This window comes from Clupea harengus, chromosome 22, assembly GCF_900700415.2.
Source record: "Clupea harengus chromosome 22, Ch_v2.0.2, whole genome shotgun sequence".
Classification (NCBI taxonomy): domain Eukaryota; kingdom Metazoa; phylum Chordata; class Actinopteri; order Clupeiformes; family Clupeidae; genus Clupea; species Clupea harengus.
In genome coordinates this window covers 23450808-23473564 of record NC_045173.1, presented here as the reverse complement: position 1 = coordinate 23473564, position 22757 = coordinate 23450808, and the positions used below count along the sequence as shown (strand labels likewise).

Sequence of the window (22757 nt, the reverse complement as noted above, 5' to 3'; positions counted from 1 at the left end):
ATGCTACGGAGAGCCCATCATGGGCAAACCCCCACTGAACCCATATGGAAGCTCCGTAAGTTAGCTCTCATGAGGGTCCCATGTCCTATAGTCGACCCACAGAAGCGAACATGGGCAAACCCACAGCACAGACATGCTAATAGTCAACCTATACTGGAGGCACATTGACTAATGATCCTGAGGGCCCATCATGGCCCATCCCACAATGGACCTGTGTGGGATTTCCATGGATAAGCCCTTGTGGACGATTCCACAGAGAACCCACTGGGGCTCCGTTTAGATTTTGTATGACTCTGCCCACAGAAAATCTGAACTGGGCCCACATATACATGCGTGCTCTCTTAGTTCCATAACTTGTTGACATTGTGGCTCATATTTGTTAATGTGAACTGTTGTGCGGCTGTTCTTTTAAAGAAGGATACTGAGAGGATATGTTTCTGATTCTGGAAATAGATTATTTTGCCATATTGCATGAAAATAGTAGAGCAACAACAAGACAATGAGTTATTTTCAGTCATTTTATTTTCCAGTAATATCAATATGACAGTAGTGATGCTCACAAGACATATACATATTCATCTGTCACATTGTGTTCTGTGATCAAGACGTCATGTGGTGGTACCAGACTGGGACAGCATCAGTTTGGGTTTGGTTCTGTTTGGAAGAGGAGAGGATTGTCAGAATTGGATTGCAGTACTCATCGTTTCAGCAATCTCAAAGTTATATGATGTTTCACCATATCATACAGGAGGTCATACTCACAGCATCCATAGAGTTTGTTGACCCTCAGGATGTCAGTGGTGGACATTCCCTGTCTCTGTCCAATTCGCACATTTGGGTTTGGAATTGGAGTGATTGTCTCCTTTCCATTCTGGACTGTGAAAGCAGTTCTACAGGAGGAGATGTGGACAGTGATTGGTAAAAGTTTTGTAAAACATATTTTTTATTTAGTAATGTAAACAGGTAAAACAGCTCTTGATGAATACGTTTTATTCAGTGGGTCCCATTTTCTTACCTCCCATAATGCATCACAGAAGAGTAGTCATATGGAGTGTTCAGGTTGTTGGTGCGTTGTTTCTTGAAGTTGTAAGTCATTCCTGCCAAAACAAGGAGAAGGGTCTCAAGGTCTACATTCATTTCTGTCGGTCTGAGTAAGAATTGAAGGTAGGGAATGCAGCTTACGTGAGTTGATGTAATTCCAGTTGATTTTCACATACTTGTCTCTGTCACTCCTGGTTTGCTCATGGTAGAAGCCCAGAGCATGGTTGAGTTCATGCTGGATGATGCCGTGGTAAACACAACCTCTCTTTTGGAGGGAGACCACCTGTTTGCCTCCTGTCCTCCCAAGGCTGGAGAAGCACCTGAGAAAGATGGGAGAAATAATGGGTCACACGTTATTTGGATAGTCTGCTGGAAATCTGTACAAACTACAATTTATGGTTAAGAATAGGGTTAGGGATTGGGTTTGGTGAAGGTGATGTTCAATGAACAATTAGAAAGACTGAATTTCATCAAATCATCTGTGAAGTTTCTGTAGGTGGACTATCCAAATAAAGTGTTACCATGAAAATAACAATTACAATAGGGTTTCCATTTTCTAACATTAGTTTATGTATTAAATGTTACGAACAACCCATGTACCTCGGAATTGATACATCACAATTTTTATTCAATACTAAAGTTTGTTTTTATCTATGTTTACAAACATATTCTTTACACCTAGGATGTCTTAACTAACATTATTCATATCGCTAATGGCCATTGATATACCCATCACCAGCCATGAATATTTAGTTGTACTTCTGCAGTTAATGCCTTGCAGTATTAGTTGACTAGTGGCCTTAATGGTGGTCTTCATTGCTGTTATTGAATTGAACCTTGAAATAAAGTGTTACCAGCATCCTAATTAGTGTGGGATTTACCATGTTGAAGGCAGGCAGGTGTAAGTGGACATTTGAGGGATTTGTGACATTGTCAGGACACTGCAGTAGACAAACTCACCCATCTCTGTTCTCAATGCTGATGTAGTCCCTCTGAGTTGAGCGAGCAACAAACTGTACACAGGTTTTTCTGTTGAAGGTTGCCATGGCATTTTGAATTTTACTCTTATCAGAGGATGCTGAAAAGCACAACAAACATTAAGCACCAATGCTCAATGGGGGTGCTTTGAAATATATATATTGCATATTAAAAAATACAACAAATACTTACAAAACTGAGAGTTGACTGTGTAGGGGACCTCAACTTTTCCATTAGAAGACTTCTTCCATAAGCATTGGTTGTTCCAGCAAGCCATAGCATTCCTGGTTCTTGGCACAACAAGATCTCCTTCCACTAGAAGCTCACTGGAGGCTAAAAGATGAAATGTCATTTTTAAAGTTATTCTAGTGACACTGTAAGTCTATGCAAACGATCATTTAAATGAAGCAGTTAAATAGTTTAAATAATGAGAAACAGACCATTATTGGTTGACAGAATCTGTGTAGTTAAGTCCACACTGTCAGACTCCTCTAGAAAAATTTCATTTTCATCACTGTCCTCCTGAGAACAAATAAAAACCAAAATGTTCAAATAAAAGGGTACAAACCCACAATTAGTATTTAAAGATAGAGTTCTGAATATCACAGGCATTCTTACCATGACAGGCAGAGCCTTGGACAGGCCAAGCAGCAGCACAAGAAGGGAGATGGAGGCTCTGAGGTCCATGTTGCTTTAGTGTGTGGAGATGCTGTGGACGGCTCCTTCACTGGGGCTCGGTGTGTGAGACCCATCTCACCTGAGCTTTTATACAGCCCTCCACAGGTGTGTCTGCAAGGGGATTTAGGCCTGCTGTCAGGGTCAGGTGTCTAATGGAAGCTCTTATGGGAGGATGCCACCACCTCTCCCAGAAATTCAACAACTGAACAAAGACATGATGTTGAGCTTATTTGTTTTGATCACCTTCTAAGATGGCGTTAGCCTCTGACAGTAGTGACATCTTGAAGCATGGCCGTTAACTGAGAGGTGTTGTTTGAAGACATGCAAGGGCAGCTAATAATGAATAATTACTTAATTAGATATTATTACCAGAAAATATCAGCAGAAAAATTCGTACATCTTTTAAAATTTGAAATACTCACAAAGATGTCTTCAGAAATCCAACCACTGCACTAAGGCATAATATTCTGTTTATTTGTCTTCATCATCTCTTAAAATCTCTACATTTTGAGACAAGTGTCAAAGTAAGGTGTGCCTTGGTAGTCAAAGACACAAAAAGCCATGCTGCATTAGTTTAAGAGATTATTACTGCAGACTAACTGTACTCAGGAAATGGAACCGTACCAATCAACATGATTAGACTTAACTGTCTCTTCTGACGAAATTATTTCAGACCCTTAAATGAGTGCAATGTCTCATATGAATAAGATGTAGTATGCAGACTAAGGTAAGCACACACGGCATGAGACATAATTACATTATTCTCCCAATAAGGGTCTTTTCAAACAATTTCTGAGAATTGTGGAACTTTTTCCGAGGTTCTTTAAAAGTGGGAAATCAAATCTTCAATGTAACTTTCTTTCAATTATCAGTCATGCCCTGGCATTTAGAATACACCTGTTCATGTAAGATTGCTTACAATTAAAGTGCAGTATCTGTAGGTCTTCTAACCTATTCAATGTCATTGTTAACTAAATTCATATCACACAAATGTGTTACAGTATGTGAAAAAGCCTTTAAAAAGTATTTGAGTATGATCTTTTATGTGTAATGTTTTTTAAGTATCAATGAGAAAAGGTCAATGATACATATTATTATTGTGAAAGTGGAAGACATGATGAATTAATTGTCCTATGTGAGCTAGACAGTGAATATTGTGTACTCTGATTTCTGTAGTTCTGATCAAATCCTGTGTTTTGTGGAGCACTACTGTGTTTTAGCCCACTGCACCACCATAGAACGATACCTCCTCTCCATATAGATCACATGAAGGAAGAGTTTTTTATTATTTTTATTATTTATAGTTGAAAAATAAACACTATCATGATGTTGGCTTCAGGCAAACATTTGCACGGTATTTCATATTGTCAGTTTAATGCCAATTTATAGTGATAATGTAGGGTTTGTACAGGTTTTTTTTAGGTATATTTAAATATATTGCCAAAATGCATCAGTTAAAAGCGTTAGATAACTTTGATCAGTTTCAGCACTCCTGATGGTGTTTGCAAGGCAAGTCTGTTGGCTGTTAGCCAGTTAGCATGCTAGTTTTAGAAAAAAAAAACTGCCCTGTCTCGTAAGGGCATAGTCTACTGGACGCTTCCCATATTGTGCCCACACTCTGCGCCTATTCCTGCTCCCATGTTAAAGATGCTACGGAGAGCCCATCATGGGCAAACCCCCACTGAACCCATATGGAAGCTCCGTAAGTTAGCTCTCATGAGGGTCCCATGTCCTATAGTCGACCCACAGAAGCGAACATGGGCAAACCCACAGCACAGACATGCTAATAGTCAACCTATACTGGGGGCACATTGACTAATGATCCTGAGGGCCCATCATGGCCCAACCCACAATGGACCTGTGTGGGATTTCCATGGATAAGCCCTTGTGCACGATTCCACAGAGAACCCACTGGGGCTCCGTTTAGATTTTGTATGACTCTGCCCACAGAAAATCTGAACTGGGCCCACATATACATGCGTGCTCTCTTAGTTCCATAACTTGTTGACATTTTGGCTCATATTTGTTAATGTGAACTGTTGTGCGGCTGTTCTTTTAAAGAAGGATACTGAGAGGATATGTTTCTGATTATTTTGCCATATTGCATGAAAATAGTAGAGCAACAACAAGACAATGAGTTCTTTTCAGTCATTTTATTTTCCAGTAATATCAATATGACAGTAGTGATGCTCACAAGACATATACATATTCATCTGTCACATTGTGTTCTGTGATCAAGACGTCATGTGGTGGTACCAGACTGGGACAGCATCAGTTTGGGTTTGGTTCTGTTTGGAAGAGGAGAGGATTGTCAGAATTGGATTGCAGTACTCATCATTTCAGCAATCTCAAAGTTATATGATGTTTCACCATATCATACAGGAGGTCATACTCACAGCATCCATAGAGTTTGTTGACCCTCAGGATGTCAGTGGTGGACATTCCCTGTCTCTGTCCAATTCGCACATTTGGGTTTGGAATTGGAGTGATTGTCTCCTTTCCATTCTGGACCGTGAAAGCAGTTCTACAGGAGGAGATGTGGACAGTGATTGGTAAAAGTTTTGTAAAACATATTTTTTATTTAGTAATGTAAACAGGTAAAACAGCTCTTGATGAATACGTTTTATTCAGTGGGTCCCATTTTCTTACCTCCCATAATGCATCACAGAAGAGTAGTCATATGGAGTGTTCAGGTTGTTGGTGCGTTGTTTCTTGAAGTTGTAAGTCATTCCTGCCAAAACAAGGAGAAGGGTCTCAAGGTCTACATTTATTTCTGTCGGTCTGAGTAAGAATTGAAGGTAGGGAATGCAGCTTACGTGAGTTGATGTAATTCCAGTTGATTTTCACATACTGGTCTCTGTCACTCCTGGTTTGCTCATGGTAGAAGCCCAGAGCATGGTTGAGTTCATGCTGGATGATGCCGTGGTAAACACAACCTCTCTTTTGGAGGGAGACCACCTGTTTGCCTCCTGTCCTCCCAAGGCTGGAGAAGCACCTGAGAAAGATGGGAGAAATAATGGGTCACACGTTATTTGGATAGTCTGCTGGAAATCTGTACAAACTACAATTTATGGTTAAGAATAGGGTTAGGGATTGGGTTTGGTGAAGGTGATGTTCAATGAACAATTAGAAAGACTGAATTTCATCAAATCATCTGTGAAGTTTCTGTAGGTGGACTATCCAAATAAAGTGTTACCATGAAAATAACAATTACAATAGGGTTTCCATTTTCTAACATTAGTTTATGTATTAAATGTTACGAACAACCCATGTACCTCGGAATTGATACATCACAATTTTTATTCAATACTAAAGTTTGTTTTTATCTATGTTTACAAACATATTCTTTACACCTATGATGTCTTAACTAACATTATTCATATCGCTAATGGCCATTGATATACCCATCACCAGCCATGAATATTTAGTTGTACTTCTGCAGTTAATGCCTTGCAGTATTAGTTGACTAGTGGCCTTAATGGTGGTCTTCATTGCTGTTATTGAATTGAACCTTGAAATAAAGTGTTACCAGCATCCTAATTAGTGTGGGATTTACCATGTTGAAGGCAGGAAGGTGTAAGTGGACATTTGAGGGATTTGTGACATTGTCAGGACACTGCAGTAGACAAACTCACCCATCTCTGTTCTCAATGCTGATGTAGTCCCTCTGAGTTGAGCGAGCAACAAACTGTACACAGGTTTTTCTGTTGAAGGTTGCCATGGCATTTTGAATTTTACTCTTATCAGAGGATGCTGAAAAGCACAACAAACATTAAGCACCAATGCTCAATGGGGGTGCTTTGAAATATATATATTGCATATTAAAAAATACAACAAATACTTACAAAACTGAGAGTTGACTGTGTAGGGGACTTCAACTTTTCCATTAGAAGACTTCTTCCATAAGCATTGGTTGTTCCAGCAAGCCATAGCATTCCTGGTTCTTGGCACAACAAGATCTCCTTCCACTAGAAGCTCACTGGAGGCTAAAAGATAAAATGTCATTTTTAAAGTTATTCTAGTGACATTGTAAGTCTATGCAAACGATAATTTAAATGAAGCAGTTAAATAGTTTAAATAATGAGAAACAGACCATTATTGGTTGACAGAATCTGTGTAGTTAAGTCCACACTGTCAGACTCCTCTAGAAAATTTTCATTTTCATCACTGTCCTCCTGAGAACAAATAAAAACCAAAATGTTCAAATAAAAGGGTACAAACCCACAATTAGTATTTAAAGATAGAGTTCTGAATATCACAGGCATTCTTACCATGACAGGCAGAGCCTTGGACAGGCCAAGCAGCAGCACAAGAAGGGAGATGGAGGCTCTGAGGTCCATGTTGCTTTAGTGTGTGGAGATGCTGTAGACGGCTCCTTCACTGGGGCTCGGTGTGTGAGACCCATCTCACCTGAGCTTTTATACAGCCCTCCACAGGTGTGTCTGCAAGGGGATTTAGGCCTGCTGTCAGGGTCAGGTGTCTAATGGAAGCTCTTATGGGAGGATGCCACCACCTCTCCCAGAAATTCAACAACTGAACAAAGACATGATGTTGAGCTTATTTGTTTTGATCACCTTCTAAGATGGCGTTAGCCTCTGACAGTAGTGACATCTTGAAGCATGGCCGTTAACTGAGAGGTGTTGTTTGAAGACATGCAAGGGCAGCTTATAATGAATAATTAGATATTATTACCAGAAAATATCAGCAGAAAAATTCGTACATCTTTTAAAATTTGAAATACTCACAAAGATGTCTTCAGAAATCCAACCACTGCACTAAGGCATAATATTCTGTTTATTTGTCTTCATCATCTCTTAAAATCTCTACATTTTGAGACAAGTGTCAAAGTAAGGTGTGCCTTGGTAGTCAAAGACACACAAAGCCATGCTGCATTAGTTGAAGAGATTATTACCGCAGACTAACTGTACTCAGGAAATGGAACCGTACCAATCAACATGATTAGACTTAACTGTCTCTTCTGACAAAATTATTTCAGACCCTTAAATGAGTGCAATGTCTCATATGAATAAGATGTAGTATGCAGACTAAGGTAAGCACACACGGCATGAGACAGAATTAAATTATTCTCCCAATAAGGGTCTTTTCAAACAATTTCTGAGAATTGTGGAACTTTTTCCGAGGTTCTTTAAAAGTGGGAAATCAAATCTTCAATGTAACTTTCTTTCAATTATCAGTCATGCCCTGGCATTTAGAATACACTTGTTCATGTAAGATTGCTTACAATTAAAGTGCAGTATCTGTAGGTCTTCTAACCTATTCAATGTCATTGTTAACTAAATTCATATCACACAAATGTGTTACAGTATGTGAAAAAGCCTTTAAAAAATATTTGATTTTACATGTTATATTCATATTCGTATATGATCTTTTATGTGTAATGTTTTTTAAGTATCAATGAGAAAAGGTCAATGATACTGTGAAAAGGTGAAGTCCCTCCCCCTTCTCACTGTGGTCCAGGAGGGAAGAAGGACTGGACTCCCCTACCTGAATGGTTAGGTCCGGATTCCCCCACCCCTGTGGAGGGGTCCAATTACCTTTTAATTGGACCCCACCATTTAGTCTGGCCTTACTTAAGGTGCACCTCATTGTTTCATTGAGGGGAAGGACAGACTGAACATGCTGGATGGAGCTTGGACCAGGTACTAGACAAAACCTGAATGCTCAGAGGTGTACCTGGTCTAGTATAGGCTTTAGTGTGTTCAGTTTGTGTTTGTATGTTTTGGGGTTTTACAAAAACCCAACTGTAAATAAACATAGCTATTTTAATGGAAGCCACTGTCTCCTGCGTCGTGTGTTCCTGCCTGCAACCCCATTCTACCAGGCTACATCCCACATGGTGAGATGGCCGGCGCGAGCGGTCTTTCACAGATACATATTATTATTGTGAAAGTGGAAGACATTATGAATTAATTGTCTTATGTGAGCTAGACAGTGAATATTGTGTACTCTGATTTCTGTAGTTCTGATCAAATCCTGTGTTTTGTGGAGCACTATTGTGTTTTAGCCCACTGCACCACCATAGAACGATACTTCCTCTCCATGTAGATCACATGAAGGAAGAGTTTTTTATTATTTATAGTAGAAACATAAACACTATCATGATGTTGGCTTCAGGCAAACATTTGCACGGCATTTCATATTGTCAGTTTAATGCCAATTTATAGTGATAGTGTAGGGTTTTTCCAGGTTTTTTTTAGGTATATTTAAATATATTGCCAAAATGCATCAGTTAAAGGCGTTAGATAACTTTGATCAGTTTCAGCACTCCTGATGGTGTTTGCAAGGCAAGTCTGTTGGCTGTTAGCCAGTTAGCATGCTAGTTTTAGAAAAAAAAACTGCCCTGTCTCGTAAGGGCATAGTCTACTGGACGCTTCCCATATTGTGCCCACACTCTGCGCCAATTCCTGTTCCCATGTTAAAGATGCTACGGAGAGCCCATCATGGGCAAACCCCCACTGAACCCATATGGAAGCTCCGTAAGTTAGCTCTCATGAGGGTCCCATGTCCTATAGTCGACCCACAGAAGCGAACATGGGCAAACCCACAGCACAGACATGCTAATAGTCAACCTATACTGGGGGCACATTGACTAATGATCCTGAGGGCCCATCATGGCCCAACCCACAATGGACCTGTGTGGGATTTCCATGGATAAGCCCTTGTGCACGATTCCACAGAGAACCCACTGGGGCTCCGTTTAGATTTTGTATGACTCTGCCCACAGAAAATCTGAACTGGGCCCACATATACATGCGTGCTCTCTTAGTTCCATAACTTGTTGACATTTTGGCTCATATGTGTTAATGTGAACTGTTGTGCGGCTGTTCTTTTAAAGAAGGATACTGAGAGGATATGGTTCTGATTCTGGAAATAGATTATTTTGCCATATTGCATGAAAATAATAGAGCAACAAGACAATGTGTTATTTCCAGTCATTTTATTTTCCAGTAATATCAATATGACAGTAGTGATGCTCACAAGACATATACATATTCATCTGTCACATTGTGTTCTGTGATCAAGACGTCATGTGGTGGTACCAGACTGGGACAGCATCAGTTTGGGTTTGGTTCTGTTTGGAAGAGGAGAGGATTGTCAGAATTGGATTGCAGTACTCATCATTTCAGCAATCTCAAAGTTATATGATGTTTCACCATATCATACAGGAGGTCATACTCACAGCATCCATAGAGTTTGTTGACCCTCAGGATGTCAGTGGTGGACATTCCCTGTCTCTGTCCAATTCGCACATTTGGGTTTGGAATTGGAGTGATTGTCTCCTTTCCATTCTGGACTGTGAAAGCAGTTCTACAGGAGGAGATGTGGACAGTGATTGGTAAAAGTTTTGTAAAACATATTTTTTATTTAGTAATGTAAACAGGTAAAACAGCTCTTGATGAATACGTTTTATTCAGTGGGTCCCATTTTCTTACCTCCCATAATGCATCACAGAAGAGTAGTCATATGGAGTGTTCAGGTTGTTGGTGCGTTGTTTCTTGAAGTTGTAAGTCATTCCTGCCAAAACAAGGAGAAGGGTCTCAAGGTCTACATTAATTTCTGTCGGTCTGAGTAAGAATTGAAGGTAGGGAATGCAGCTTACGTGAGTTGATGTAATTCCAGTTGATTTTCACATACTGGTCTCTGTCACTCCTGGTTTGCTCATGGTAGAAGCCCAGAGCATGGTTGAGTTCATGCTGGATGATGCCGTGGTAAACACAACCTCTCTTTTGGAGGGAGACCACCTGTTTGCCTCCTGTCCTCCCAAGGCTGGAGAAGCACCTGAGAAAGATGGGAGAAATAATGGGTCACACGTTATTTGGATAGTCTGCTGGAAATCTGTACAAACTACAATTTATGGTTAAGAATAGGGTTAGGGATTGGGTTTGGTGAAGGTGATGTTCAATGAACAATTAGAAAGACTGAATTTCATCAAATCATCTGTGAAGTTTCTGTAGGTGGACTATCCAAATAAAGTGTTACCATGAAAATAACAATTACAATAGGGTTTCCATTTTCTAACATTAGTTTATGTATTAAATGTTACGAACAACCCATGTACCTCGGAATTGATACATCACAATTTTTATTCAATACTAAAGTTTGTTTTTATCTATGTTTACAAACATATTCTTTACACCTAGGATGTCTTAACTAACATTATTCATATCGCTAATGACCATTGATATACCCATCACCAGCCATGAATATTTAGTTGTACTTCTGCAGTTAATGCCTTGCAGTATTAGTTGACTAGTGGCCTTAATGGTGGTCTTCATTGCTGTTATTGAATTGAACCTTGAAATAAAGTGTTACCAGCATCCTAATTAGTGTGGGATTTACCATGTTGAAGGCAGGCAGGTGTAAGTGGACATTTGATGGATTTGTGACATTGTCAGGACACTGCAGTAGACAAACTCACCCATCTCTGTTCTCAATGCTGATGTAGTCCCTCTGAGTTGAGCGAGCAACAAACTGAACACAGGTTTTTCTGTTGAAGGTTGCCATGGCATTTTGAATTTTACTCTTATCAGAGGATGCTGAAAAGCACAACAAACATTAAGCACCAATGCTCAATGGGGGTGCTTTGAAATATATGTATATTGCATATTAAAAAATACAACAAATACTTACAAAACTGATAGTTGACTGTGTAGGGGACCTCAACTTTTCCATTAGAAGACTTCTTCCATAAGCATTGGTTGTTCCAGCAAGCCATAGCATTCCTGGTTCTTGGCACAACAAGATCTCCTTCCACTAGAAGCTCACTGGAGGCTAAAAGATGAAATGTCATTTTTAAAGTTATTCTAGTGACACTGTAAGTCTATGCAAACGATCATTTAAATGAAGCAGTTAAATAGTTTAAATAATGAGAAACAGACCATTATTGGTTGACAGAATCTGTGTAGTTAAGTCCACACTGTCAGACTCCTCTAGAAAAATTTCATTTTCATCACTGTCCTCCTGAGAACAAATAAAAACCAAAATGTTCAAATAAAAGGGTACAAACCCACAATTAGTATTTAAAGATAGAGTTCTGAATATCACAGGCATTCTTACCATGACAGGCAGAGCCTTGGACAGGCCAAGCAGCAGCACAAGAAGGGAGATGGAGGCTCTGAGGTCCATGTTGCTTTAGTGTGTGGAGATGCTGTGGACGGCTCCTTCACTGGGGCTCGGTGTGTGAGACCCATCTCACCTGAGCTTTTATACAGCCCTCCACAGGTGTGTCTGCAAGGGGATTTAGGCCTGCTGTCAGGGTCAGGTGTCTAATGGAAGCTCTTATGGGAGGATGCCACCACCTCTCCCAGAAATTCAACAACTGAACAAAGACATGATGTTGAGCTTATTTGTTTTGATCACCTTCTAAGATGGCGTTAGCCTCTGACAGTAGTGACATCTTGAAGCATGGCCGTTAACTGAGAGGTGTTGTTTGAAGACATGCAAGGGCAGCTAATAATGAATAATACTTAATTAGATATTATTACCAGAAAATATCAGCAGAAAAATTCGTACATCTTTTAAAATTTTGAAATACTCACAAAGATGTCTTCAGAAATCCAACCACTGCACTAAGGCATAATATTCTGTTTATTTGTCTTCATCATCTCTTAAAATCTCTACATTTTGAGACAAGTGTCAAAGTAAGGTGTGCCTTGGTAGTCAAAGACACACAAAGCCATGCTGCATTAGTTTAAGAGATTATTACTGCAGACTAACTGTACTCAGGAAATGGAACCGTACCAATCAACATGATTAGACTTAACTGTCTCTTCTGACGAAATTATTTCAGACCCTTAAATGAGTGCAATGTCTCATATGAATAAGATGTAGTATGCAGACTAAGGTAAGCACACACGGCATGAGACAGAATTAAATTATCTCCCAATAAGGGTCTTTTCAAACTTGATTTCTGAGAATTGTGGAACTTTTTCCGAGGTTCTTTAAAAGTGGGAAATCAAATCTTCAATGTAACTTTCTTTCAATTATCAGTCATGCCCTGGCATTTGGAATACACCTGTTCATGTAAGACTGCTTACAATTAGAGTGCAGTATCTGTAGGTCTTCTAACCTATTCAGTGGCATTGTTGACTAAATTCATATCATACAAATGTGTTACAGTATGCGAAAAAGTATAAAAAAATATTTGATTTTATATATTATTTTCATATTCGTATATCATCTTTTCTGTGTAATGTATTTTAAGTACCAATGAGAAAAGGTCAATGATACATATTATTATTGTGAAAGTGGAAGACTTGAATTCATTGTCCCATGTGAGCTAGACAGTGAATATTGTGTACTCTGATTTCTGTAATTCTGATGAAATCCTGTGTTTTGTGGAGCACTACTGTGTTTTAGCCCACTGCACCACCATAGAACCATACTTCCTCTCCATATAGACCACATGAAGGAAGAGGGAAGAAGGACGAGTTTTTTATTATTATTATTATTATTATTATTATTATTTATTGCAGAAAAAGAAACATAAACACTATCATGATGTTAGCTTCAGACAAACATTTGCACGGTATTTCAGATTATCAGTTTAATGCCAATTTATAGTGATAGTGTAGTGTTTGTACAGGTTTTTAATGCATTTATAAATATATTGCCAAAATGCAACAGTTAAAGGCGTTAGATTACTTTGATCAGTTTCAGCACTCCTGACTGTGTTTGCAAGGCAAGTCTGTTGGCTGTTAGCCAGTTAGCATGCTAGTTTTAGAAGAAAAAAACTGCCCTGTCTCGTAAGGGCATAGTCTACTGGACGCTTCCCATATTGTGCCCACACTCTGCGCCTATTCCTGTTCCCATGTTGAAGATGCTACGGAGAGCCCATCATGGGCAAAACCCCACTGAACCCATATAGAAGCTCCGTAAGTTAGCTCTCATGAAGGGCCCATGTCTTATAGTCGACCCACAGAAGCGAACATGGGCAATCCCACAGCACAGACATATGCTAATAGTCAACCTATACTGGGCCACATTGACTAATGATCCTGAGGGCCCATCATGGCCCATCCCACAATGGACCTGTGTGGGATTTCCATGGATGAGCCCTTGTGGACAATTCCACAGAGACCCCACTGGGGCTCCGTATAGAATTTTGTATGACTCTGCCCACAGAAAATCTGAACTGGGCCCACATATACATGCTTGCTCTCTTAGTTCCATAACTTGTTGACATTTTGGCTCATATTTCTTAATGTGAACTGTTGTGCGGCTGTTCTTTTAAAGAAGGATACTGAGAGGATATGTTTCTGATTCTGGAAATAGATTATTTTGCCATATTGCATGAAAATAGTAGAGCAACAACAAGACAATGAGTTATTTTCAGTCATTTTATTTTCCAGTAATATCAATATGACAGTGGTGATGCTCACAAGACATATACATATTCATCTGTCACATTGTGTTCTGTGATCAAGACGTCATGTGGTGGTACCAGACTGGGACAGCATCAGTTTGGGTTTGGTTCTGTTTGGAAGAGGAGAGAATTGTCAGAATTGGATTGCAGTACTCATCATTTCAGAAATCTCAAAGTTATATGATGTTTCACCATATCATACAGGAGGTCATACTCACAGCATCCATAGAGTTTGTTGATCCTCAGGATGTCAGTGGTGGACATTCCCTGTCTCTGTCCAATTTGAACATTTGAGTTTGGAATTGGAGTGATTGTCTCCTTTCCATTCTGGACTGTGAAAGCAGTTCTACAGAAGGAGATGTGGACAGTGATTTGTAAAAGTTTTATAAAACATATTTTTTATGTAGTAATGCGAACAGGTAAAACAGCTCTTGGTGAATACGTTTTATTCAGTGGTTCCCATTTTCTTACCTCCCATAATGCATCACAGAAGAGTAGTCATATGGAGTGTTCAGGTTGTTGGTCTTTTGTTTCTGGAAGTTGTAAACCATTTCTGCCAAACAAGGAGAAGGGTCTCAAGGTCTCATTCATTTCAGTCGGTCTGAGTAAGAATTGAAGGTGGGGAATGCAGCTTACCTGGGTTGATGTAATTCCAGTTGATTTTCACATACTGGTCTCTGTCACTCCTGGTTTGCTCATGGTAGAAGCCCAGAGCATGGTTGAGTTCATGCTGGATGATGCCGTGGTAAACACAACCGCTCTTTTGGAGGGAGACCACCTGTTTGCCTCCTGTCCTCCCAAGGCTGGAGAAGCACCTGAGAAAGATGGGCGGAACAATGACAGCAACAGTTACAACAGGGTGTCATTAACTTATATTAGTGTATGTATTAATTACTGTAAGTTTGCTTTCATTTGTTCACAGAATTAGGATTTACAACCAGGATGTGTTTAATGACGTTATGTTACTAATTACCAGTCAGTCACACACTAATCAGCATTAATGAATATTAGTAGTAATTCTGCAGGTAATGCCAAACTGGTATTCATTTAGTAGTGGTCTTCACTGGTGTCATTACATTGGATCTTTACATAAAAGTGTTACCAGCAAGATAATTAGTGTGGGATTTACATTTAAGGGAGAAAAGCTATGCTCCAGGAAGCAGGTGTATGTGGACGTAGACATTTTCAACACTCTACAGTCGACAAACTCACCCATCTCTGTTCTCAATGCTGATGTAGTCACTCTGAGTCGAGCGAGCAACAAACTGAATACAGGTTCTACGTTGAAGGTTGCCATGGCATTTTGAATTTTACTCTGATCAGCGGATGCTGAAAAGCACAACAAACATTAAGCACCAATGGGGGTGCTTTGAAATATATATATTGCATATTAAAAAAATACAACAAATACTTACAAAACTGAGAGTTGACTGTGTAGGGGACCTCAACTTTCCCATTAGAAGACTTCTTCCATAAGCAGTTGTTGTTCCAGCAAGCCAGAGCATTCCTGGTTCTTGGCACAACAAGATCTCCTTCCATTAGAAACTCACTGGAAGCTGAAAGATGAAATGTCATTTTTAAAGTTATTCTAGTGACACTGTAAGTGTATGCAAACGATCATTTAAATGAAGCAGTTAAATAGTTTAAATAATGAGAAACAGACCATTATTGGTTGCCAGAATCTGTGTAGTTATGTCCACACTGTCAGGCTCCTCAAAGAAAATCTCATTTTCATCTCCGTCCTCCTAGAGACAGATAAAATCCAAAAGGTGAAGATGAAACGGTACAAACAAACAATTACTATTTAAAGATAGAGTTCTGAATATCTCAGGCATTCTTACCATGACAGGCAGAGCCTTGGACAGGCCAAGCAGCAGCACAAGAAGGGAGATGGAGGCTCTGAGGTCCATGTTGCTTCAGTGTGTGGAGATGCTGTAGACGGCTCCTTCACTGGGGCTCGGTGTGTGAGACCCATCTCACCTGATCTTTTATACAGCCCTCCACAGGTGTGTCTGCAGGGGGATTTAGGCCTGCTGTGAGGGTCAGGTGTCTAATGGAAGCTCTTATGGAGGACACCACCACCTTTCCCAGAAATTCAACGACTGAACAAAGACATGATGGTGAGTTTATTTGTTTTGATCACCTCGAAGATGGCGTTAGCCTCTGACAGTTAGTGACATCTTGAAACATGGCCTTAACTGAGAGGTGTTGTTTGAAGACATGCAAGGGCAGCTTATAAAGAATAACTAGATATTATTACCAGAAAATATCTGCAGAGAAATTCTTACATCTTTTAAAATTTGAAATACTCACAAAGATGTCCTCAGAAAATCCAACCACTGCACTAAGGCATAATATTCTGTTTATTTGTCTTCATCATCTCTTAAAATCTCTACATTTTTAGAGAAGTGTCAAAGTAAGGTGTGCCTTGGTAGTCAAAGACACACAAAGCCATGCTGCATTCATTTAAGAGATTATTACTGCAGACTAACTGTACTCAGGAAATGGAACCGTACCAATCAACAAGATAGACTTAACCATCTCTTTCTGATTAAATGATTTCAAGACCCTTAAATGAGTGCAATGTCTTATATTAATAAGATGTAGTATGCAGACTAAGGTAAGCACACACGGCATGAGACAGAATTATATTACTCTCCCAATAACGGTCTTTTCAAACGATTTCTGAGAATTGTGGAACTTTTTTCCAAGGTTCTGGAAAAGTGGGAAATCAAATCTTCAATGTAACTTTCTTTCAACTATCAGTCATGCCCTGGCATTGGAATAAACTTGTTAATGTACGATTGCTTACAATTAGAGTGCACTATCTGTAGGTCCTTCTAACCTATTCAGTGGCATTGTTGACTAAATTCATATCATACAAATGTGTTACAGTATGCGAAAAAAGTATAAAAAATATTTGATTTATATATTATTTCATATTCGTATATCATCTTTTCTGTGTAATGTATTTTAAGTACCAATGAGAAAAGGTCAATGATACATATTATTATTGTGAAAGTGGAAGACTTGAATTCATTGTCCTATGTGAGCTAGACAGTGGAATATTGTGTACTCTGATTTCTGTAATTTCTGATCAAATCCTGTATTTTGTGGAGCACTATTGTGTTTTAGCCCACTGCACCACCATAGAACGATACTTCCTCTCCATGTAGATCACATGAAGAGTTTTTTTATTATTTTATTATTTATAGTAGAAACATAAACACTATCATGATGTTGGCTTCAGGCAAACATTTGCACGGTATTTCATATTGTCAGTTTAATGCCAATTTATAGTGATAGTGTAGGGTTTTTCCAGGTTTTTTTTAGGTATATTTAAATATATTGCCAAAATGCATCAGTTAAAGGCGTTAGATAACTTTGATCAGTTTCAGCACTCCTGATGGTGTTTGCAAGGCAAGTCTGTTGGCTGTTAGCCAGTTAGCATGCTAGTTTTAGAAAAAAAAACTGCCCTGTCTCGTAAGGGCATAGTCTACTGGACGCTTCCCATATTGTGCCCACACTCTGCGCCTATTCCTGTTCCCATGTTAAAGATGCTACGGAGAGCCCATCATGGGCAAACCCCACTGAACCCATATGGAAGCTCCGTAAGTTAGCTCTCATGAGGGTCCCATGTCCTATAGTCGACCCACAGAAGCGAACATGGGCAAACCCACAGCACAGACATGCTAATAGTCAACCTATACTGGAGGCACATTGACTAATGATCCTGAGGGCCCATCATGGCCCATCCCACAATGGACCTGTGTGGGATTTCCATGGATAAGCCCTTGTGGACGATTCCACAGAGAACCCCACTGGGCTCCGTTTAGATTTGTATGACTCTGCCCACAGAAAATCTGAACTGGGCCCACATATACATGCATGCTTCTCTAGTTCCATAATTGTGACATTTTGGCTCATATTTGTTAATGTGAACTGTTGTGCGGCTGTTTCTTTTAAAGAAGGATACTGAGAGGATATGTTTCTGATTCTGGAAATAGTATTATTTTGCCATATTGCATGAAAATAGATAGAGCAACAACAAGACAATGAGTTATTTTCAGTCATTTTATTTTCCAGTAATATCAATATGACAGTAGTGATGCTCACAAGACATATACATTTTCATCTGTCACATGTGTTCTGTGATCAAGACGTCATGTGGTGGTACCAGACTGGGACAGCATCAGTTTGGGTTTGGTTCTGTTTGGAAGAGGAGAGGATTGTCAGAATTGGATTGCAGTACTCATCATTTCAGCAATCTCAAAGTTATATGATGTTTCACCATATCATACAGGAGGTCATACTCACAGCATCCATAGAGTTTGTTGACCCTCAGGATGTCAGTGGTGGACATTCCCTGTCTCTGTCCAATTCGCACATTTGGGTTTGGAATTGGAGTGATTGTCTCCTTTCCATTCTGGACTGTGAAAGCAGTTCTACAGGAGGAGATGTGGACAGTGATTGGTAAAAGTTTTGTAAAACATATTTTTTATTTGTAATGTAAACAGGTAAAACAGCTCTTGATGAATACGTTTTATTCAGTGGGTCCCATTTTCTTACCTCCCATAATGCATCACAGAAGAGTAGTCATTATGGAGTGTTCAGGTTGTTGGTGCGTTGTTTCTTGAAGTTGTAAGTCGTTCCTTGCAAGAACAAGGAGAAGGGTCTCAAGGTCTACATTACCCTCTGAGTCCACGCTCCCTGGTGCAGGGATTATGGTGGTTTTAATGGGGAATGCTTTTAAAGCTCAAGCCAGTTTTTGTCGGAAGACATGAAATTACACCCCACAGAAACCTTGAACCCTTTTCTTTTCAAATTACACAGTTTGAAACAAATATATAAAATAAGCACTTTTGTAAAGGAGAATAGGACTAAGTCTCTTGCACTTTCAAGTCTCTGAGTGAGGTTTCAGCTCCTAACGACCCCGCCCATTAGCCAATGACAGCTATTCATATGATAAGGGTATGGTAATTCAGTGGATCTCTATGGGCCATGGTGTGTCAAAGAAATCCTGTGGGGGGTACGGGCCACAAAGAACATTCCAGGGCCATTAGTAAGGGCCATTGTTCTTGTCTGAGGTGTCCCAGGTGTGTTTACACCTAACTCATCAATATGCATTTGTAGGGACACTAGTTTTGAAAAGGTACAGTCACTCTAAAATTATAAATATATAGTAGTGAAACCACACACACTTTCTAAATGCTAAACTCACCTTTGTAAAACTAACACTTATGTTTACAAAGTTCAGAGTTCAAAAAGCCTTGCTCCAAAATCTTTACAATGTATTTTTTGTACAAAGTCTGAGCACCTCTGAAAGTATGTTTTTTGGAAGGGTTTGTTTAGATTTGATTTAAATTCAATCTTTTTTACTACATTCCTTTCATTCCCATGTTATTATTGCTGAGGTATTCTTAGAATATAATCATACATGCCACTTTTGCCTCAATGTTTTTAGTTAGGTGAAATAAACAAAATATCAAGGCATGGCAGACTACCTAAGAGAGTGAAAAACAGGCTCGGACTCAGTAGTGTTAACAAAGTTCAGAGTTCAAAAGCCTTGCTCCAAAATCTTTACAATGTATTTTTTGTACAAAGTCTGAGCACCTCTGAAAGTATGTTTTTGGAAGGGTTTGTTTAGATTTGATTTAAATTCAATCTTTTTTTACTACATTCCTTTCATTCCCATGTTATTATTGCTGAGGTATTCTAGAATATAATCATACATGCCACTTTTGCCTCAATGTTTTTAGTTAGGTGAAATAAACTAAAATATCAAGGCATGGCAGACTACCTAAGAGAGTGAAAAACAGGCTCGGACTCAGTAGTGTTAATTACTGTCGGTCTGAGTAAGAATTGAAGGTAGGGAATGCAGCCTACCTGAGTTGATGTAATTCCAGTTGATTTTCACATACTGGTCTCTGTCACTCCTGGTTTGCTCATGGTAGAAGCCCAGAGCATGGTTGAGTTCATGCTGGATGATGCCGTGGTAAACACAACCTCTCTTTTGGAGGGAGACCACCTGTTTGCCTCCTGTCCTCCCAAGGCTGGAGAAGCACCTGAGAAAGATGGGAGAAATAATGGGTCACACGTTATTTGGATAGTCTGCTGGAAATCTGTACAAACTACAATTTATGGTTAAGAATAGGGTTAGGGATTGGGTTTGGTGAAGGTGATGTTCAATGAACAATTAGAAAGACTGAATTTCATCAAATCATCTGTGAAGTTTCTGTAGGTGGACTATCCAAATAAAGTGTTACCATGAAAATAACAATTACAATAGGGTTTCCATTTTCTAACATTAGTTTATGTATTAAATGTTACGAACAACCCATGTACCTCGGAATTGATACATCACAATTTTTATTCAATACTAAAGTTTGTTTTTATCTATGTTTACAAACATATTCTTTACACCTAGGATGTCTTAACTAACATTATTCATATCGCTAATGGCCATTGATATACCCATCACCAGCCATGAATATTTAGTTGTACTTCTGCAGTTAATGCCTTGCAGTATTAGTTGACTAGTGGCCTTAATGGTGGTCTTCATTGCTGTTATTGAATTGAACCTTGAAATAAAGTGTTACCAGCATCCTAATTAGTGTGGGATTTACCATGTTGAAGGCAGGAAGGTGTAAGTGGACATTTGAGAGATTTGTGACATTGTCAGGACACTGCAGTAGACAAACTCACCCATCTCTGTTCTCAATGCTGATGTAGTCCCTCTGAGTTGAGCGAGCAACAAACTGTACACAGGTTTTTCTGTTGAAGGTTGCCATGGCATTTTGAATTTTACTCTTATCAGAGGATGCTGAAAAGCACAACAAACATTAAGCACCAATGCTCAATGGGGGTGCTTTGAAATATATATATTGCATATAAAAAAATACAACAAATACTTACAAAACTGAGAGTTGACTGTGTAGGGGACCTCAACTTTTCCATTAGAAGACTTCTTCCATAAGCATTGGTTGTTCCAGCAAGCCATAGCATTCCTGGTTCTTGGCACAACAAGATCTCCTTCCACTAGAAGCTCACTGGAGGCTAAAAGATGAAATGTCATTTTTAAAGTTATTCTAGTGACACTGTAAGTCTATGCAAACGATCATTTAAATGAAGCAGTTAAATAGTTTAAATAATGAGAAACAGACCATTATTGGTTGACAGAATCTGTGTAGTTAAGTCCACACTGTCAGACTCCTCTAAGAAAAAATTTCATTTTCATCACTGTCCTCCTGAGAACAAATAAAAACCAAAATGTTCAAATAAAAGGGTACAAACCCACAATTAGTATTTAAAGATAGAGTTCTGAATATCACAGGCATTCTTACCATGACAGGCAGAGCCTTGGACAGGCCAAGCAGCAGCACAAGAAGGGAGATGGAGGCTCTGAGGTCCATGTTGCTTTAGTGTGTGGAGATGCTGTGGACGGCTCCTTCACTGGGGCTCGGTGTGTGAGACCCATCTCACCTGAGCTTTTATACAGCCCTCCACAGGTGTGTCTGCAGGGGATTTAGGCCTGCTGTCAGGGTCAGGTGTCTAATGGAAGCTCTTATGGGAGGATGCCACCACCTCTCCCAGAAATTCAACAACTGAACAAAGACATGATGGTGAGCTTATTTGTTTTGATCACCTTCTAAGATGGCGTTAGCCTCTGACAGTAGTGACATCTTGAAACATGGCCGTTAACTGAGAGGTGTTGTTTGAAGACATGCAAGGGCAGCTAATAATGAATAATTACTTAATTAGATATTATTACCAGAAAATATCTGCAGAGAAAATTCTTACATCTTTTAAAATTTGAAATACTCACAAAGATGTCCTTCAGAAATCCAACCACTGCACTAAGGCATAATATTCTGTTTATTTGTCTTCATCATCTCTTAAAATCTCTACATTTTTAGAGAAGTGTCAAAGTAAGGTGTGCCTTGGTAGTCAAAGACACACAAAGCCATGCTGCATTAGTTTAAGAGATTATTACTGCAGACTAACTGTACTCAGGAAATGGAACCGTACCAATCAACATGATTAGACTTAACTGTCTCTTCTGACGAAATTATTTCAGACCCTTAAATGAGTGCAATGTCTCATATGAATAAGATGTAGTATGCAGACTAAGGTAAGCACACACGGCATGAGACAGAATTAAATTATTCTCCCAATAAGGGTCTTTTCAAACGATTTCTGAGAATTGTGGAACTTTTTCCGAGGTTCTTTAAAAGTGGGAAATCAAATCTTCAATGTAACTTTCTTTCAATTATCAGTCATGCCCTGGCATTTAGAATACACCTGTTCATGTAAGATTGCTTACAATTAAAGTGCAGTATCTGTAGGTCTTCTAACCTATTCAATGTCATTGTTAACTAAATTCATATCACACAAATGTGTTACAGTATGTGAAAAAGCCTTTAAAAAATATTTGATTTTATATATTATTTTCATATTCGTATATCATCTTTTCTGTGTAATGTATTTTAAGTACCAATGAGAAAAGGTCAATGATACATATTATTATTGTGAAAGTGGAAGACTTGAATTCATTGTCCCATGTGAGCTAGACAGTGAATATTGTGTACTCTGATTTCTGTAATTCTGATGAAATCCTGTGTTTTGTGGAGCACTACTGTGTTTTAGCCCACTGCACCACCATAGAACGATACTT

General features: G+C 39.1%; 2 protein-coding genes, 1 long non-coding RNA gene, 1 other non-coding gene and 2 pseudogenes across 4 annotated transcripts; all 6 read right to left on the bottom strand.

Moving 5' to 3' along the window:
* Positions 1 to 385: 385 nt before the first annotated feature.
* Positions 386 to 1111, bottom strand: LOC116218360. Its single transcript, XR_004162802.1, has 3 exons — positions 1016 to 1111; positions 763 to 890; positions 386 to 654 (listed from the first exon to the last, which is right to left on the bottom strand). It is a non-coding gene; the product is annotated as an uncharacterized LOC116218360 (long non-coding RNA).
* Positions 1112 to 1120: 9 nt separating this feature from the next.
* LOC122128625 (hatching enzyme 1.2-like) lies at positions 1121 to 2706 on the bottom strand. Its single transcript, XM_042702985.1, has 5 exons — positions 2638 to 2706; positions 2460 to 2541; positions 2212 to 2352; positions 2002 to 2119; positions 1121 to 1361 (listed from the first exon to the last, which is right to left on the bottom strand). Exons 1-5 carry the CDS (start codon positions 2704 to 2706, stop codon positions 1121 to 1123), a joined length of 651 nt encoding a protein of 216 aa, XP_042558919.1.
* A 2158-nt stretch (positions 2707 to 4864) lies between these two features.
* LOC116218357 (hatching enzyme 1.2-like) lies at positions 4865 to 7347 on the bottom strand. The gene is made up of 8 exons (XM_031559542.2): positions 6975 to 7347; positions 6791 to 6869; positions 6543 to 6683; positions 6333 to 6450; positions 5514 to 5692; positions 5347 to 5428; positions 5094 to 5221; positions 4865 to 4985 (listed from the first exon to the last, which is right to left on the bottom strand). Coding segments are annotated over exons 1-8 (792 nt in total). The 5' UTR covers positions 7038 to 7347; the 3' UTR covers positions 4865 to 4983.
* Positions 7348 to 9696: 2349 nt separating this feature from the next.
* On the bottom strand, positions 9697 to 10769 carry LOC116218329. The gene is made up of 3 exons (XR_006151511.1): positions 10152 to 10769; positions 9899 to 10026; positions 9697 to 9790 (listed from the first exon to the last, which is right to left on the bottom strand). It is a non-coding gene; the product is annotated as an uncharacterized LOC116218329 (transcript).
* Positions 10770 to 13857: 3088 nt separating this feature from the next.
* LOC116218328 lies at positions 13858 to 16125 on the bottom strand (annotated as a pseudogene).
* Positions 16126 to 18235: 2110 nt separating this feature from the next.
* LOC116218358 lies at positions 18236 to 21283 on the bottom strand (annotated as a pseudogene).
* Between the last annotated feature and the right edge of the window lie 1474 nt (positions 21284 to 22757).

Coding starts and splice junctions, on each gene's coding strand:
- LOC122128625 (XM_042702985.1), bottom strand. CDS start 2,706: ATGGACCTCAGAGCCTCCATCTCCCTTCTTGTGCTGCTGCTTGGCCTG. Junction 2,542..2,637: donor CCAAGGCTCTGCCTGTCATG/GTAAGAATGCCT, acceptor ATTTGTTCTCAG/GAGGACAGTGATGAAAATGA. Junction 2,120..2,211: donor CACAGTCAACTCTCAGTTTT/GTAAGTATTTGT, acceptor TGTGCTTTTCAG/CATCCTCTGATAAGAGTAAA.
- LOC116218357 (XM_031559542.2), bottom strand. CDS start 7,037: ATGGACCTCAGAGCCTCCATCTCCCTTCTTGTGCTGCTGCTTGGCCTG. Junction 6,684..6,790: donor GATTCTGTCAACCAATAATG/GTCTGTTTCTCA, acceptor TTTATCTTTTAG/CCTCCAGTGAGCTTCTAGTG. Junction 5,222..5,346: donor TCTGTGATGCATTATGGGAG/GTAAGAAAATGG, acceptor CTCCTCCTGTAG/AACTGCTTTCACGGTCCAGA.